Source organism: Crocuta crocuta, unplaced genomic scaffold (assembly GCF_008692635.1).
Source record: "Crocuta crocuta isolate KB4526 unplaced genomic scaffold, BGI_CrCroc_1.0 scaffold213, whole genome shotgun sequence".
In the NCBI taxonomy this organism is placed as follows: domain Eukaryota; kingdom Metazoa; phylum Chordata; class Mammalia; order Carnivora; family Hyaenidae; genus Crocuta; species Crocuta crocuta.
The window spans coordinates 4,397,914-4,414,073 of NW_027529442.1; the positions used below are offsets into that span (position 1 = coordinate 4,397,914).

Here is a 16,160-nt window from a genome sequence, read left to right on the forward strand (position 1 = left end):
CCCTCTGACCCGCCCCCTCGGGGGTCAGAGATGCTATCGCTCGGTTGGGGTACACGGAGGTGCCCGCAACTACTCCTTGCGTGCGTGAGCGTGCGTCACACTCCCGGCCACTGATCTGCCTCTCCCCTCCTCCTGTGTGTGTGTATCTCCTAGGGACGGAATTGGACGAAAGTTTCAAGGAGTTTGGGAAAAACCGCGAAGTCATGGGGCTCTGTCGCGAAGGTGAGTCCAGCCCCCCATTGGAGTTTTTGCAAGCCCTGAGGAAGTTTCCTTGCCAGCTGTATTAGGGTGGGGAACTTTATCCTACGTTACCCACGCCTTACCCTGCGCGAGGATGCTGCTGCCTGAGGAGGAAGAAGGGGGAGAGAGGAATGATTGGAAAATCCTGGTTTCTAGGTCTTCCTGTAATGGGAAGCGTCCCGGAACCCTTCGATGGCGGCCTTGGTGTGGTGCAGCCTGAGCTGCGTTGCTCTATGATAAGCTTTGGGGACCGGCAGTGAGTTGAACCCAGATCCCTTCTGGTCGGACCCTCTTACTGAAAAACACAAGTGGAGATGGGAATTAATCGCTTTGGAAAGCATTTCCACGAATGCTTTAGGCGGCTCTGGGAAGGAAATCTTGCCACCAGAAATTTTCTGCTGGCAATCAAAATTGATTTCAAACTTAAGGAAAGATAACAGTTTATCTGTGCAGCCTTATTTCTATGAGATTTAAGCTGCAACGTTTAGGGTGCTACAGAAGGATCATCACCACTGAGGAGCCAGTTGGTCAGACTGTGTGTGTGTGTGTGTGTGTGTGTGTGTGTGTGTGTGGCCAAGATGAGGGTGGAAAAAAGGCCGGAATTTCATATCGTGAAACAAGCCTTTAGTGTCCATAGTTAGTGGAACCAGTGCCTAATTATTGGTCAGTTTTTAATAAAACCGATACTTAGAGAAGGACACTTAAAGCAATGTTTGTAGCTAAAGGTGTGTCTCCAAATGAAATGAAAGGTCAGGTATCTAGGGACTGTCAGACTTTTTTTTCCCCCCTAGATTTTATTTTTCTTTGAAGAGTCAACTTTGCTATCTAAGGCCTGTGCCAGGTTTGCACACACTGCTGTCAGAAAGGACTTTTGGAGGCCAGTGAACTTTAGGTTCACTTGAAGTTGTTCTTTCAGTGGTAGTAAGGACAAGACCTTACATGAGGTTTCGTATCCAAAATCCTGAGTTTATATTCCCCAATGCAATTTCTTTGCCTATATGCAGCCATTTACTTTGGCATAGTTACTATCCAGGGCCCAAGAATAGGTAGAACTTTGGTGAGCTGAATGTTTTAAAGTCCAGAGGTAGCCCATTGTTACTGCCTCCGTATTTACTTCTTGTTTTTAGAGCCTCTCTTTTTCTCACGTTTGCTGTTTTGGTTTTTTGAACTGGCCTCTTGTTGGCCTCTTGGCTCTGAGAAGAGTAATACCAGTGGCAGCTCAGTGAGAGCTTCCAATTGGAACAGATTATAGAGCAAATTAGTTGATTTTGAAAATGAGAATCGCTGTTTGAGAGCAAAGGAAAGAGAGGGAAAGCACAGGACTTGCTGGCGATGTTGCAATAGGAAAAATCAGTTGTTAGTCCGGTTTTAGTGTTGAGTTGGCAGTCCGCCTGGGCTTAAAAAATTAAAATCACTAGGTGGCAACTCTCCTAGGAAGCAGTTGGAATAGAGCATTAGGGGACCTGACCCATTCCTGTTCTTAGTTTTTATTCTTTGGGTGTGGATACATTTCCCATAAAGGGTTTCTAAATCTGTGTGAAAACAGCGTGCTAATTATTGGTAATTCCCCAATAGAGGATGAGTAAGTGTATTAGTGTTTCACTGGGCAACTTGGTCTAGACTGAGACCCAACCAAATTTAGTGGCTGAACCCAGTTTTTGCCATATTTATTATTTTCTGCTGGGACATATTCATCAACAGGTTTTATTTACTCTGAGGATCTAAGACCTTTAAACTACCTTCTTGAGGCAAAAAGGGTCATAGATTTGGTTGTGTATGCTTCTGACCTATCAAATTATTAGTGATGATTAGAGGTGCTGGTTTTTAAAAGCTGCTCCAACCATTCAGAGGATGCCAAAGGGGCCAGGATGGCTGAAGTCCTGCCTGACTGTTTTTGAATAGAGATGGAAGTTTTTTAATTCAGTCGATTCCTGATCCATTTGTGACTTTGTGGATTTTCTGAACAGTTGCAAAATTCAGGCATGAAGCTGTTCAGCACTGTGCAGGAGGCTTTGTCTGTCTCACAGCTCATGTTGGGATGCTTACAAAATGAAAATACATTTTAAAATTATCAAAAATTATTATTGTTTGTCTGTAGTTAAGATTATTGCCTACCAAGAAAAGGTGTTGTGGAACTAAATCTGTGCTAATTCCTCTCAGCAAGGAGGTTAAATGTAGATAAATTGATCTCATGATTGAAGCACGAAGAATCAGAAACTGCCCATCTTGGAAGATGTCTCAGAATATGGACCACACTTGTTGAGTGCTCATCCAGTTAGTTTATGATTGTGGACTTAGGGGTTAAAAGCCTGGGTGTGAGAGCAAGTTGTTTGACCTTGCACTTGTTATTTTACCTCTCAGAATCTGGCTTTCCCTCTTTGTAAAAGGAGATGATAATACCTGCTTCCCAAGGTGGTAGGAGTAGAAATTAACTTAGATAACATACCGAAAATGACTCCGTGCAAACTGATTCTTTGAACCCCTTAAACTGCTGATAATCTTAGACTTGATTTCTGAATTTAGTATTTATCTAGGTCAGGGGATTATAGTCTGGGACTTGAATGGGCTATAGGGCAGTCATAGTTTCACTGAAATTGTAGGCTAAGCTATGTGTGTCTACTTTCTTTTTAAGTTTTTCTTTTTTTTAGTGTTTATTTATATTTGAAAGAGAGACAGTGAGAGCCAGGGAGGAACAGAGAGAGAGAGAGAGAAACAGAGAGAGAAACAGAGAGATACAGAATATGAAACAGGCTCCAGGCTTTTTGCTGTCAGCACAGAGCCTGATGTGGGGCTAAAACTCACAAACCGTGAGATCGTGACCTGAGCCGAAGTTGTACACTTAACTGACTGAGCCACCTAGGCGCCCCTGTATGTTTACTTTCTAGTAATGTCTCCAGCGTCTCTTGAATTCTCAAAGACCCTTCATATATCTCGACCCCCAAAATTCAAATCCGATAAGCCGTGATATTTGTCCTTTTTTCTCCTGTAGCTTAGTTTGGCCAGTTCGCTCATGGTAAGACTGCCCAAGAGTTAATGTTATGGGAGAGGTTAGAATTATTTATTTATTTTTTAAATGTTTTATTTACTTTTGAGAGAGAGAGAGAGAGAGAAAAGCAGTGTGAGTAGGGGAGGGAGACACAGAATCAGAAGCAGCCTCTAGGCTCTGAGCTAGCTGTCAGCACAGAGCCCAACATGGGGCTTGAACCCACGAACAGTGAGATCATGACCTGAGCTGAAGCCGGACGCTTAACCGACTGAGCCACCCAGGTGCCCCTAGAACTATTGATTTAGATGGAAGTGAGATTAGTTGTGGGTCAGCTAATATATCATCCCTTTTCTTCCTAATTAGCATAGGTAGGCAAATGTTAGGATAAAATTTCAGTTATCTTTTAGAGGTCAGCTTGTTTTCCATTTTCACCTTCACATTGTTATTGCTTTTTGTTTTTTGTAATTTGTAATATTAGTTGATTACACAGTTGATCTGAGTGGAAAAAGATGGATAATACATTTTGGCTTTGTTCACATGATTAAACTTGAAGACAAATTACCCTTTTTTCCAAAGGTAACTCGTGAAATTCTGCATCTAACAAAATTATTTTTAGATGAAATTAATTGGTATGAGTAACTGATTAAACTTTCCATATTAGTGCCTGAACATATAGGGAGCCTTAAAAAATGAAAACGTTAAGTGCCTTGATTACTTGACAGATTAAAAAAAAATTACTGTCACCATTTGAAAGTATTTATTACGTGGTGGTTCTTTTCATTAGAATGTCAGCTCCCAGAGGACAGGAGCATTGTTGATGGAGGTTTATTCATCTTCTGCACCATTTATGCTCAGTAAATATTTGCTGCCAAAAAGGTATTAATTGGACTACCTAGAAAAATTGAACTGAGTCTCTCAAGGATGAAGAGGTCAAATGACCTGATTTTCCACTGTGACTCCAGGGCCTCTGCCCCCAGAGGTACCTGTTCTGTGGGAGGTATGCTCTATGGCCCTGAGGAAGGCCAGAGGCTGTCTTTCAGCACTTCCTGTTGCTTTGTCCTGAGTTTAGCACTCCATTTACACTTTCCAGAAAGTGCAGACAGGACACTGCCTCTCTTATCTGTGATATTTAGGAGTAGGATGGCGACCCAGAGTGATAGCCACACTTGACGACAGGTGATTTCCCTGTCATAATAACAATGACATAATTGAGCCTAGGGCAAGATGAAAAAGAGGTTGGTTGGCATCTATAAGCAGCTAGATTGAAAGAAAAGACCAACTAGGGAGGGGGTAGCCTTAATCAACACAGACTGAGTCAACATATCAATACTAAATTTTTCTTGCCTAGGGAAGAAAATGGTCCTAGTCAGTTAACTGAAAACAAATAGGTATCTGTGTGAAATACTGTTAAAGTAACTGCATTATAAGCATAAAATCCTCTTCCTGAAGTGAAGAACATTTCTGTTTTTCTGTAGGGTTTCTTTCATGTTTTTTACTCCAACTTTTTCTTACGGATGATTTGAAATCTACAAAAGATACAGAAAGAGTTTTAATGCGCCTCCTTGTATCCATCATACAGCTTAAACAACTAGTGAGTTGTTTCAGCTCTACCCCACACTGAATTATTTTAAAGCATGTCCTAGACAGCATATCATTTCTTTTGGTTTTCTTTTTTTCTGCTTGCATGGACTTCAGCTTGTCTCCTGCAAGTTGGAGCCTTTATGTGTGCTGTACCTTCTTTGGAGGTAAGCCAGGCTGCCGTTTCTGGTCTCTTCCACAGGTGTGTGAGGGTTCTGCAGGTGGCAGTGTTTGCATTCTGCCTACATCTCAAGCAGAGATCGAAACTGAGCCTTAGACAGGAATCTGTGAGATCCAAGTTCACTGTATCAGAATCATCTGCATACACTTCTAAAGAGTTGCAGGTGACCCACCCTTGATGCTTCGTGGATGAGAGCTAGGGCTGCAGTGACAATGGGCAGTTGTCTGACAGTTGATGTATGAAACTGTCTAAACTCTGTACACTCCGGAGTGAAAGAGCCCCTGCAGACCTAGCGGGACCCTGCCGCCGAGCAGTTCCGTTCTGGTTCCGGAGCTCTTTCAGTGCAGATGGCCGCCTGTAGGCCGAAGCCTGCCAGCAGCCGAGCTGAGAATGGTTTCTATGTTGTTGAATCACTGAAGTAAAAACTCAGAAGAAAGTAATTATTTTCATGATCTGGGACAAAATAGGAGATTCAGATGTTAGAGTCCATAGTTAAGTTTCATTGGAACATAGCTACAGCCATTCATTTACTGATGGTCCAAGGTGGCTTTCTCCATACAAGTAACAGCAGAGTAGAGTAGGTGTGACGGAAGCCATACAGTCCGCCAAGCCCACGACTTACTGTTTGGCTCTCAACAGAAAAAGTATGTCAATTCTTGTTCTAATAGGTTCCTTGGTTAACAAAGGGAAACTCATTCTCCAGAATGTGAGTTCTGGTACTCCTCAAGCTTTACGTTTTGAAGGGGAGAATCTTCAAAATGGTAAAAATCGTTATTCTCAAACCAAACGTTTATCCAGTATTGAAGAAACGTGTTGGGTCAGAAGGAAGATGTAAGAATGCACATGAGTTTTTGTGTAAGAAGGATGAGGTCCTTGTCCTTTGTCATTCGCTGCCACTTCTCTAGGGTATATGTCTGTTTCAGGGCAGTTCCAATTCAGAGCATCAGCAGAGCTGTCATCGTCTCAGCTTTCGAGAGCCTTAAACTGTGAGGATGGTGCTAGGCTTCTGTTAGCCCCATTGGAGAAAGAAGACAACGTTCATGGGGTTTTCAAAAGGGTACCTGACTCACATTCTTCAGTGTCTGCCTTTACATTTTGCTTGGAGAAGCTGAAGCCCCGTTGGAGGTCACATTGGGAATTAGAAGCAGCTTCACCAGGAATCCGGGTCTGCATTTTGATTGATGAAGGGGGATGTGTGGCATCTTTGTATCTCACACTTGTAAGATTTCGTACTTGCTGAAGAGTGTAACACGCGGTGCAGTCCATGCTGAAGTTCTCAACCCTCGAGGCTTTGTTGTTAAAACGGAGACCATGCGCATTCCGTGTGGCAAGTGGGGTACTCGAGCTTTACCCAAGTTAGAGTTTTGTTTCTTGTGAACTCTAACTTTGGGAGAAATTTATGCATCGTTCTTGCGTGTGACCTACATGTTCTGTGGCCTCATTTCTTATAAGGGTATCCTGCTTTCTCAATGCCACATCTCAGTGTACCGCTCTATGTGTGGACAGCTCAAGTTTGGTGAGAACGTGTATTCTGTGCCAGCACACGGTTTACGTTCTGTAATCTTGTGAGCACTCCTGTGGGCTTGATATTCCCATTTCCCCCTTGTACAGATGAGGAAACTGAGGCTCGGAGAAATGAGGTACCTCAGTAAGATCATGATGCTCATAAGAGACGCTAATCCAGATTTGCCCAACTCCACAGCCCACATGCTTGACCCATTGCCATGCTCAGCCCGTTCCAGGTCGCTAGCCTGCTTCTCATGAGCTTGAGCAGGTTGCTCCTGACCTTTGTTTTTTTTATCCTCAGCTAGAAAAACTGAACTTTCCTGCTCCCACCCCCACATTTATTCTAAAGATACCAGATCCTTTTCCTTGCTGTGCCTTACAGCAGTCTGTATGTTGTGTTTAGCGGTTCTTTTATAAAAATCTTTTCTTGGGGGGGCGGAGGGGAAGTGTGTGTGGTTTGCATGAGAAGTAATTGGCTTTAAAAAAAAAATGAAATGAAAGCTAAGGTTGTAGCAGATAGAAAACACAATCATCTGGGATTTGTGCCATTAGAAAAAAATCCTTCAAAAAAGAAGTGAAATTTCACTATTTAAATAGCATTTCAGTGCAAGATTGCTTTTAATCACATTGATATTCAAAGTTTATGGCAGTATTTTTAATAAATGTGCCCCTCTGATCATTAAAGTATTTTTTGATTGAAGTTCTAAGGAGCAGAAGAAGCCTGTAGTAGACTTAACAGTTGGAGTTACTGTACTTTTGAGAGAAAGGCAGAGGATTACATTTATATTCATCTTGTACAGCAGGGATTATTATAAATGAGCAAAAGAAGGAAAAGAATGATTTTTGCATTTCAGGCACTCAACATAAAACTAGATGAAGTGTTCTTGTTCCTCTTTGTAATAAAGAGCCTGCTAACATGAAATGCTTTTTCTGTTCTGTGTAAACTTATGGCACGCAAAAGTCATAGGTTATGCTCAGTTACATCCACAGTCTTAAAACCGAGTATTTCCCTCCCGGGTTATACTGATGTTTTCCACAATCTTGGACTCCAGTAATGCAGTAGGGGGAAAAAGAAAAAAAAAATGCTTTTAACCAGTGGTTCCAGGCTTTTATGTTTCATACCAGAAAGTTTCCTAAATAAATTGGGGACCAATGATAGTGTTGGTAGCATTTTGAAATATGTATATAATTAGACACATATAGTTCTTACCGTTATAAAAGTACGAGCACCATTGTTTTGGAATAAAGGACAGTTATTTTAAGTTTGAAGAAAGTTTAAGTAAGACAATGCATTATCCTAATTTTTCTTATTTCTTTGTGGACTTGTTGGAGATCATTATTTTGGCATTTGAGAAGCACTGCTTTAAATCAGCTTCTTAAAGTGTCTACCATGCAACCTTGCTTCTGTGTGCTATTTTTTGGAGTTAGGCAGGAAAGCTCCAACCTCCATGTGGTAGGTTGAAAACAGACCACTTTCGAGGCAGTGGTGGGAACTACTGACTGGAGTGTTTCAGACCGAGGCTCAGATCTCAGCTGTCGCTGGTGAGTTACTTGAGGAAAATTACATAGCTTTGCAGAGTGTCGGTTGACTGACTGTAAAATGGGAATAGCAGTAGTGCCGCATAGTGGTTGGGAGGATTAAACGGTGTAGTGCTGTTTCAGCACTTTGTACGCTGGCCTACAGAGTAACTGTTCAATACATGTTGATTGCCGATTCTGTTAATTTCATCAGTAATGAAAAGGCAGCGTCCTGAGCATGCCTCTAATCAGGTGCTCCCGCAGGACTGTCAAGAGAGCAGCAGGGAGGGAGATGGCCCTTTTCCTTCGGCAGGCGGTATGTTGGCGGTGAGAGGAAACCTCGCATGCTCGGGAGGGCCGACTATAGGAAATGAACCGGAGCTCCAGTGAAAATGAGAAGTGGGGATTGACATTTCTTGTTTCTTCCTTTAGACATCTCTCTCTTTGACTTGCAGAGAGAAGCCCAGTGTGGTCATTTACTCTCTCCTGCTTGTGCAGAGAGGTGCTGCTCCTCTTCTGGGAGCCTGAACTTGGTCTTTGAGATAGCTTCTTAGAGTGTTCTGCAAACCTCTTTTTTCTGAGCAAGAAAGGTAAAGTGTAACCAAGTAGACCAAGTCCTCTTCACTCACTTGTGAAAGGGATGGGAAAACTGAGGCTCCTATTTATATGATGGTGTGTGTGGCGGGGGAGGGGTAATCACAAGGGGGTTTCTGCCTGGTGAGGGAATTTAGAAAATTGCCTTGTCAATTCTTGGAAATTTCCATTCTAACTGGAAGCAGTTCTTCATTTAACTTACCTTGTTCTCTTTGGAAGCTGTATGGGCAGATGTGTTTTAATGGAAAAAAAATCATCATTATGATAGAAGTTAATACATATTCATTGTAAAGATTTTACTAATGAAATACGGAACATGAAAACCGTCATTCTCTGTAATCCCATGCTAGCCAATTTTATTTTATTTATTTATTTTTAACGTTTTATTCTTGAGAGAGAGAGACAAAGCACGAACGGGGGAGGGGTAGATTAAGAGAGGGACACACGATCGAATGCAGGCTCCAGGCTCTGAGCTGTCAGCACAGGGCCTGAGGCGGGGCTCAAACTTACATGCCATGAGACCATCACCTGAGCCAAAGTTGGATGGACGCTTTACTGACTGAGCCACCCCAGCACCCCTAGCCAGTTTTAAATCTTCAGTTACAGGACTTGGATTTAGGATGATTCATACTTGATTAAGGATAGGCATGTTACTGCTTTGGACACTTCAGGCAGGACTCAGACCTGCTAGCCTGGTCATTTTATTTCCTGACAAGGTCCAGACCTTGTCTTTTGGCAGGCCCCAGAGTATTTGGTCCAGCATGATTCCTGCCCTGAGAATCCTCTGGCTGTTTTGCCTTTGTTCCTTTAGCTTTTCTCCCACAGACATTTGGTAGCCACTTTATCTGTGCCTTTTGCTGGCCTGAAGTCTGAAGGTACAGCTGCAAACAAGGTAGGAAGGCACAGCCCTAACCCCCAGTCAGGCAGTCGGTCAGCAGATATTTGCGGAGTTACCCACTAAGTGCCAGGTTCTCTGATGGGTGCTGGGGATAGAGTGACACAAGTCAGAAGGAGCCCCTGCCCTCTGCCAAAGGGAGACACAGCAAATACACAAACATTCAAGGACACAGTGCTGTGCAGTAAGCTAATGATGTTGCAGGGAGGAGGGTTCTAGCCAACATGACCAAGGAAGGCTTTTCTGAGAATTTAGCATTGTAGCCGAGATCTAAATGGTGTGAAAGAAGTCGTCACTGGATCATCTGGGATGGGGGCAGGGATATTCCATGCAGATGGCAAAAGCAATTACAGAGCCTCTGAGATAGGAGGGGAGAAGAGTGGAGGGAAATGAGGCTTACAAAGGTCAGATCACAAAGGCCAAGATTAGGATTGGGGTTTATCCTAAGTGTAACGGGAGCCTACTGAGGGGAAGGGCCTGATTTGTGAGGCGCGAAAACCATCAGCTCTTGTACACGAAGTGTTTTGAGGGAAGGGTGTGGCGACCAAGCAGCTAGGTTCGAGAGGTAGTGCTGGCAGTGAGTGGTAGGGTGTCTTGTCCAGGATATGGTTTGGAGGTGGGTTTGACACGACTTCACAAAGAATTGGATGTGGATGAGGGAGAAAAGTAAGGATTAGCAGCTGAGTGGTGAGGCGTGGTGGAGAGTGGAGACTTGGTCAAGGGGCTCAGGTTTCGGCCACAGTATGTGTGAGGTACTTAGCCTTCACATGCAGCTGCAGAGTACGCAGCCGAGCCTGACGGGACAGCCTGGGCTGGTGGCGTTGTGAGCATCCGTGTCGCCTGTGTACAGAGACCATGGAAGGCTGTGGGGCAGGGTGTGCTCCTCCAAAGTGCGAGCGTCAACAGAGAGTAGAAGATGGCCAGCAGTCCTCCTTGAGGTGGTGGGGTGAGGAGGAAGCTGCAGGAGGAGGGAGGAATCTCTCTGAGGTGGGAGGGGAATCCAGGTGAGTGTGGTTGGTAGAGAATTCCAGAACGGAAACACCTGAAGTGAGGAGTGATTGCCTGTGTCAGATGCTGTGTGAGGTAAAGCCGGGCTGGGGAACTGATCTTTGGTTTTAGCAGTGTCGGGGTCGTTAATGACCTTAATCAGGAGAGTGGAGAGGCCAATGCCTCAGTGGAGGGGCCCGGGGGAGGGGCTGGGGGAGGCTGGGAGGGGAGGGCTATGAGGACCAGCGCTGATGAAATGGAGAGGACTAATGTGCACAGATCTCCAAAGGGTTTTGCTCTGAAAGAGAATGAAGAGATGTGGCAGTATAAGGACAGGAGTGTGGATAAAGGGGAATAGGGAAGGGTTATTTTATTCCATTTTGTTTTATTTATTCTGGGTAATATTAGGGCATGTTGATCTGCCACTGGAAATATCCTGGAGTGGGGGGTAGTTGAGTGCATGTGAGAAAATAGATAATTACAAGGGTAATACTCTGAGATGAGAAAAAGGGGATGGGATCAGTGCCCAGGTAGACTGGTCAGCTTTGGATAGAATGAGACTTTATTCTGGTGTTCTGAAAAACTGGCTCTACCAGCCAGTTGCTGGTAGAGATGTGGAATTGGGGAAGCCTACGGAAATTAGTTCTTTCCTGGAAGAGCGAAGTTAGGAGATCATCTGTTGGGAGTGGCTAGGAAGAATTATGTCTCCCCGTTATTCAGAGTATCTTGATGGGGTGGAGGAGGGTGGATAGCCAAGTAAACTGACAGTTCTGTATCCTCTGGAGGCTTCCCAGTGCACTTAGAAGAAATCCAGATTCCTAGCAAGGCCCGCAAGGCCTTGGATGGTGAGAAGGTAAGCCCAGAATAATCAGGAATCTCAATAACGTGGCATGGAGGACAGGGTGAGTTGGTGGGAAAGTGGGGGTTAGTTAAGGAAGGCTTCCTGGAGGAGATGAAAGGAAGAGTTGGAGCTCTTGTTAATCCTTGATGGAGAAGTTAGCCAGCCTGGTGTGGGAGCTACTTCTGAGGTGGGGACCTCTCTGTGAAGAAGCTGGAACTCGGCTGCAGCCCTGGGAGGGGGGTCCTGGAGGGCAGGACACGGAGCTGCAGCAGGAGGCCAGTCACCCCAGGGGTGGGTGTCCAGAGAACAGCGTGGTAGCTCTGTGTGGACTGAACTGGCGGGGGCCAGAGTAGAAGTTGCAGGCCAGAGGGGCATGGAGCTGGCCTCTGCCTCCCTCACGTGAAATCCTCAGGTGTTTGGGTAACGAGACACTGAGGAAGTGAGGCTTTAAAATACAATTTTAAAGTCTAAAGTGGGTTGTTTCTTTCTGGTAAAACCCTTGGATGGTTACTTTTTGTTGGTGTTCATCCATTTAGTCAGCCTGTATTTACTGAGTACCTACTTTGTGTAGATACTGTTCTCATTTTCAGAAAAAACAGATGTTCCAGAACTGCCCTCACAGAGCTTCTGTTCTTGTGACGAAGACAGGTCACAACCACGACAACTGGTGGTGATGAGTGTTCTGGAGAAAGAGGAAGTGTGGAAAGGTACCGTTTAAAAGAGGGTGAGGAGCTGGAGGATATGAAGGCACGAGCCATCTGGGTGTCATGGACGAGGCAGAAGGAACAGCAGGCCCAGAGGCCCCGATGTGAGAGGACCGGAGGGGGTTGCCAGAAAGGCAGGGGCCCCAGCTGGCTGGGGACGTGGGGCAGGAGTGCAGAAGTCATGCACTGAGGGCCTGGGGGGAGTTGGGGAGGCAGCTGCCACAGGGCTTTGAAGCCCAGTGAAAATTCAGATCGTTTTACTGTGGCGTCCGGGCCCTGCTTGGTCTGGCTTCTGCCAGGCTGTTCAGCCTCCTCACCTTCCCATTTTCCCCTTTGCCTACGGTGCCTTGGGCCTGCTAGCCTCCTTCTAGTTCTTCACACACTCTGGCTCTTGCCCACTTCTGAACGCATGCCTCTGCTTTCCCTGTGCCTGGGCTACTGCTTCCCTCTCCGGCCCCACACCTTCCTTAGCTTAGGGCCCACCTTCCTAAGCGGACTCCTCCATGTCACTATCCCTTTGGAGCCCTTAGCACGAACTGTCCATTAGTATATTGTGATGATGCAAAGCAAGCTACCCCTCTTGCTAAAATGTGACATTACTGTTAGATTTGGGTTCAAAATACTGGGTACACGGAGTTCTCATGACACATTTTTACATGGCTTGGCTAAATTTGCCAGAGTGGTGTCTTCCTGGAGGGGAAAGCGGTGTAGACCACCTGCTAATCATATTCTTTGGCCTCTTGCTGGGGCGGTGTGGTGGTGTTCACTGCAGGAACAGTTCATTCCATTCTTGGTTATAAAGCTTGCTAGACCCTTGTTCATCTTTGCTTCCATTGTTCTAGCACCCTCTTTTTGGTTGAGTAACAGCATGCTGTGAAGAGAGACATGGTTTTGGTTTTGGAATAACTGGTCTTGTAGGAATAAATGACAGTGTGCCCGAATCCCTCTATTACATCATCGGGGGTTTCTTTCCCAAGATAAACTCTGTGCTCTTTTTGGCCTCTAAATAGGAAATTTATTTTCTTCCTTCCCTTTCTTCCTGTTTCTAGGCCTTTTTCTGTCTCCTGTGATGAACCACTGTACTAGGGACAGGCTTGAAGTTTACTGTGGATTTTATGTTCTACACTTTTTCTTCTTCTTATCTTCCTTCGCCTCCTGTCTGAGGAGCTTTCCATTGTTAACTGGCAGCTGCAATGGCTGTTTCTTTAAAAGATCTTGTGTGTTTGGTAGATGTTTTCCCAAAAGCTGTTGGCTGTTGCTGAAAATAATCTGTTGTGTGAGTTTACAATCTCTCCATGAATCATAGTCTTCTCATTAAAGAGATAGTTATGCGAGGGTAACAAAACAACTAATTTTTTTATTGTTTAAAAACCAAACCATCCAGATAGATTACTCAAGTTGGTAAGCACTAGTATTCATCAAGTGCCACCTAAGTGTTTGTAGGAATTTCACAGAGATCTTTTTTTCTTCATTATAATAATCCTGAAATGAAACAGCTCCTTAAATACAGGATTTCAATTAATGACATTTAAGAATTATGAAATCCTGATAGCTATATATGCTTTACTGAACACTGGGAAAATGCCTTTAAGAAGAATTTGTTGGGGGGCGGTGTGCACCTGGGTGGCTCAGTCAGTTAAGTGTCCAACTCTTGATTTCGGCTCAGGTCATGATGTCATGGTTCATGAGTTTGATCCCGTGGTCAGGCTCTGGGCTGACAGTGCAGAGTCTGCTTGGGATTCTCTCTCTTCCTCTCTCTCTCTCTGCCCCTCTCCCGCTCACTCCCTATCTTTGAAAAGAAATAAACTTCAAAATCTGTATATATTTTTTTAAAACAAAAAGAATTTTAGGGGCACCTGGTTGGTTCCGTTGGTTAAGCACCTGACTTTAGCTCAGGTCATGATTTTGAGGTTCATGAGTTCAAGCTCTGTGTTGGGCTCTGTGCTGACAGCTCAGAGCCTGGAGCCTCTTAATGGATTCTGTGTCTCCCTTTCTTTCTGCCCCTGCCCCCACTCATGGTCTGTCTCTCTCTCAAAAATAAATAAACATTAAAACATTTTTTTTAATTTAAAAAGAGAAGAATCTTAGAACTTGAAAAATTAAGCATCTTAGCCAATACATTGTAGTGAGTAATAGCAGTAATATTATTTGACCACTTCTGTGAGCCAGGCACTGCACATGGATTGCTTCACTTACTCTTTACAGAGTACTGCAGAGCAGGTACTTACATTATCCCCATTTTAAGGATGAAAAAACTGAAGCTCAGGAAAATTGACTTGCCCCAAACCACATAGCTTATAAGTGGCAAAGCTGGGATTTCTGGTCTGGCTGACTCCAAAGCCAGATGTTTCCCTGATTTGCTGCTGTTAGCAGTGGCTCATTTCTGCTTGTTGAGCAGTCCTTTATGAGGAGACGCTAGGAATTGGCTTTCATTTATTGGTAGACAAAGTATCTGTGCACCCTCCAGAGAGCTGTTTAAGATCAAGGAAGTGGCTTGGTTGGTGTTTCAGGGACTGGCAGCAGCAGTGAAGTTCTGGTGAGAGAATGGGTGTACTGTCTGAGAACTTTGGACTTAAAATGTTGGGGATGGTGGGGTAGAGTGTGTGGTGTGTGTGTGTCTGTTCTGTCTGTCTGTCAAGCCATGCAGGGATTCATTTAAAATCCGTAGTAGGGGCGCCTGGGTGGCTCAGTTGGTTGAGCATCCAACTTTGGCTCAGGTCATGATCTCACGGTTCATGAGTTCGAGCCCCGCGCCGGGCTCTGTGCTGACAACTCAGAGCCTGGAGCCTGCTTCAGATTCTGTGTCTCCCCTTCTCTCTGCCACTCCCCCACTCATGCTCTGTCTCTCTCTCTCTCTGTCTTGAAAATAAACTTTACAAAAATAATAAAATCATAGTAAACATAATTTCTAAAATGCACAGTGGAGAAATGGTTAACTCAAAGTAAATCCTAATAGTTTGTTAACTGAGACAGGAAAAAATAATTTAGACATTTCTTAATATAACAAGGAAGTGGCATGCATAGTATGCATAGTAACCTTTTAGGACAGTATCTTTTTTTTAATGTTTATTTTTTAAGAGAGTGTGAATGGGGGAGGGGCAGTAAAAGAGATGATGCGAAGAGGGCTCTGCACTGATGGGGGGCTCAAACCCCCAAACTGTGAGATCATGAGCTGAGAGCCCAATATGGGGCCTGAACCCATGAAATGTGAGCTCCTGACCTGAGGCGAAAGTCAGATGCTTCACGGACTGAGCCACCCACATGCCCCAGGACAGTGTCTTTATCTGGGCAGATAAATAAACACAGCTAATACAGTCTTTTATAATAATGCACAAAGATACTTGTAATCCGGAGATTCCCCAGGAGTCTTCCTTTAAAAAATTAGATTTGGGGCACCTGGGTGGCTCAGTTGGTTAAGCGTCCAACTTCGGCTCAGGTCATGATGTCACGGTTCGTGGGTTCGAGCCCCACGTCGGGCTCTGTGTTGACAGCTAGCCCAGAGCCTGGAGCTTGCTTTGGATTCTGTCTCCCTCTCTCTCTGACCCTCCCCTGCTCATGCTGTCTCTCTCTCTTTCTCTCAGAAATAAATAAAACCGTAAAAAAAATTTTTGTTTAATTAGACTCACTAAATTTTACCACCTTATTCACCAAACCATTTTCTGGTTTCTATTAAGTAGCTGAACTGATTGATCGGATCTCTCTCTCTCGTTTTCCCATCTCTGCTGGTCTTGTTGGTGGCGCTTCCCAAAAGAGAAATAGGTTACAACAACAACAAATTTTCCACCAAATGTTTCCTCTGCTTCGGTCATGTCACATTACTGTGGTCTTGCCTACGTGCAGCACGACTGGCACAGGCATGTGGGAGTTTTCTTGAAGGCCCGGTCGGCCTCCTCTTGCTGGCTGCCGAGCCAGCCCCAGCTTTGTGTCTTTGCTCTGCACCCGGTGGGTTCACGCTGCCTGCTGTCGCTGTAAGGTGATTGAGACCTGGGAAGTTCCCGCTCGGTAGCCTTTGACAGGAATCTCCGGTTTTGAAATGGTTATGACTAAACTGGACATAGTTTTTCTTTCTTTCACTCTTTCTTTCATTCTCCTTTCTTTCTGTCTTCCTCTCTCTCTCCTTTCTACAGGAG

At 44.6% G+C, this 16,160-nt stretch overlaps 1 protein-coding gene across 1 annotated transcript in view; it reads left to right on the forward strand.

Moving 5' to 3' along the window:
- The first annotated feature begins 158 nt into the window (after positions 1 to 158).
- The window catches only part of ATXN7 (ataxin 7), an 89,803-nt gene continuing 73,801 nt past the window's right edge, over positions 159 to 16,160 (forward strand). Inside the window, exon 1 of the mRNA XM_077760253.1 lies at positions 159 to 222. Within this exon, the coding sequence (XP_077616379.1) occupies positions 204 to 222 (19 nt within the window). The 5' untranslated portion in view covers positions 159 to 203. The remainder of the gene's footprint in view (positions 223 to 16,160) is intronic.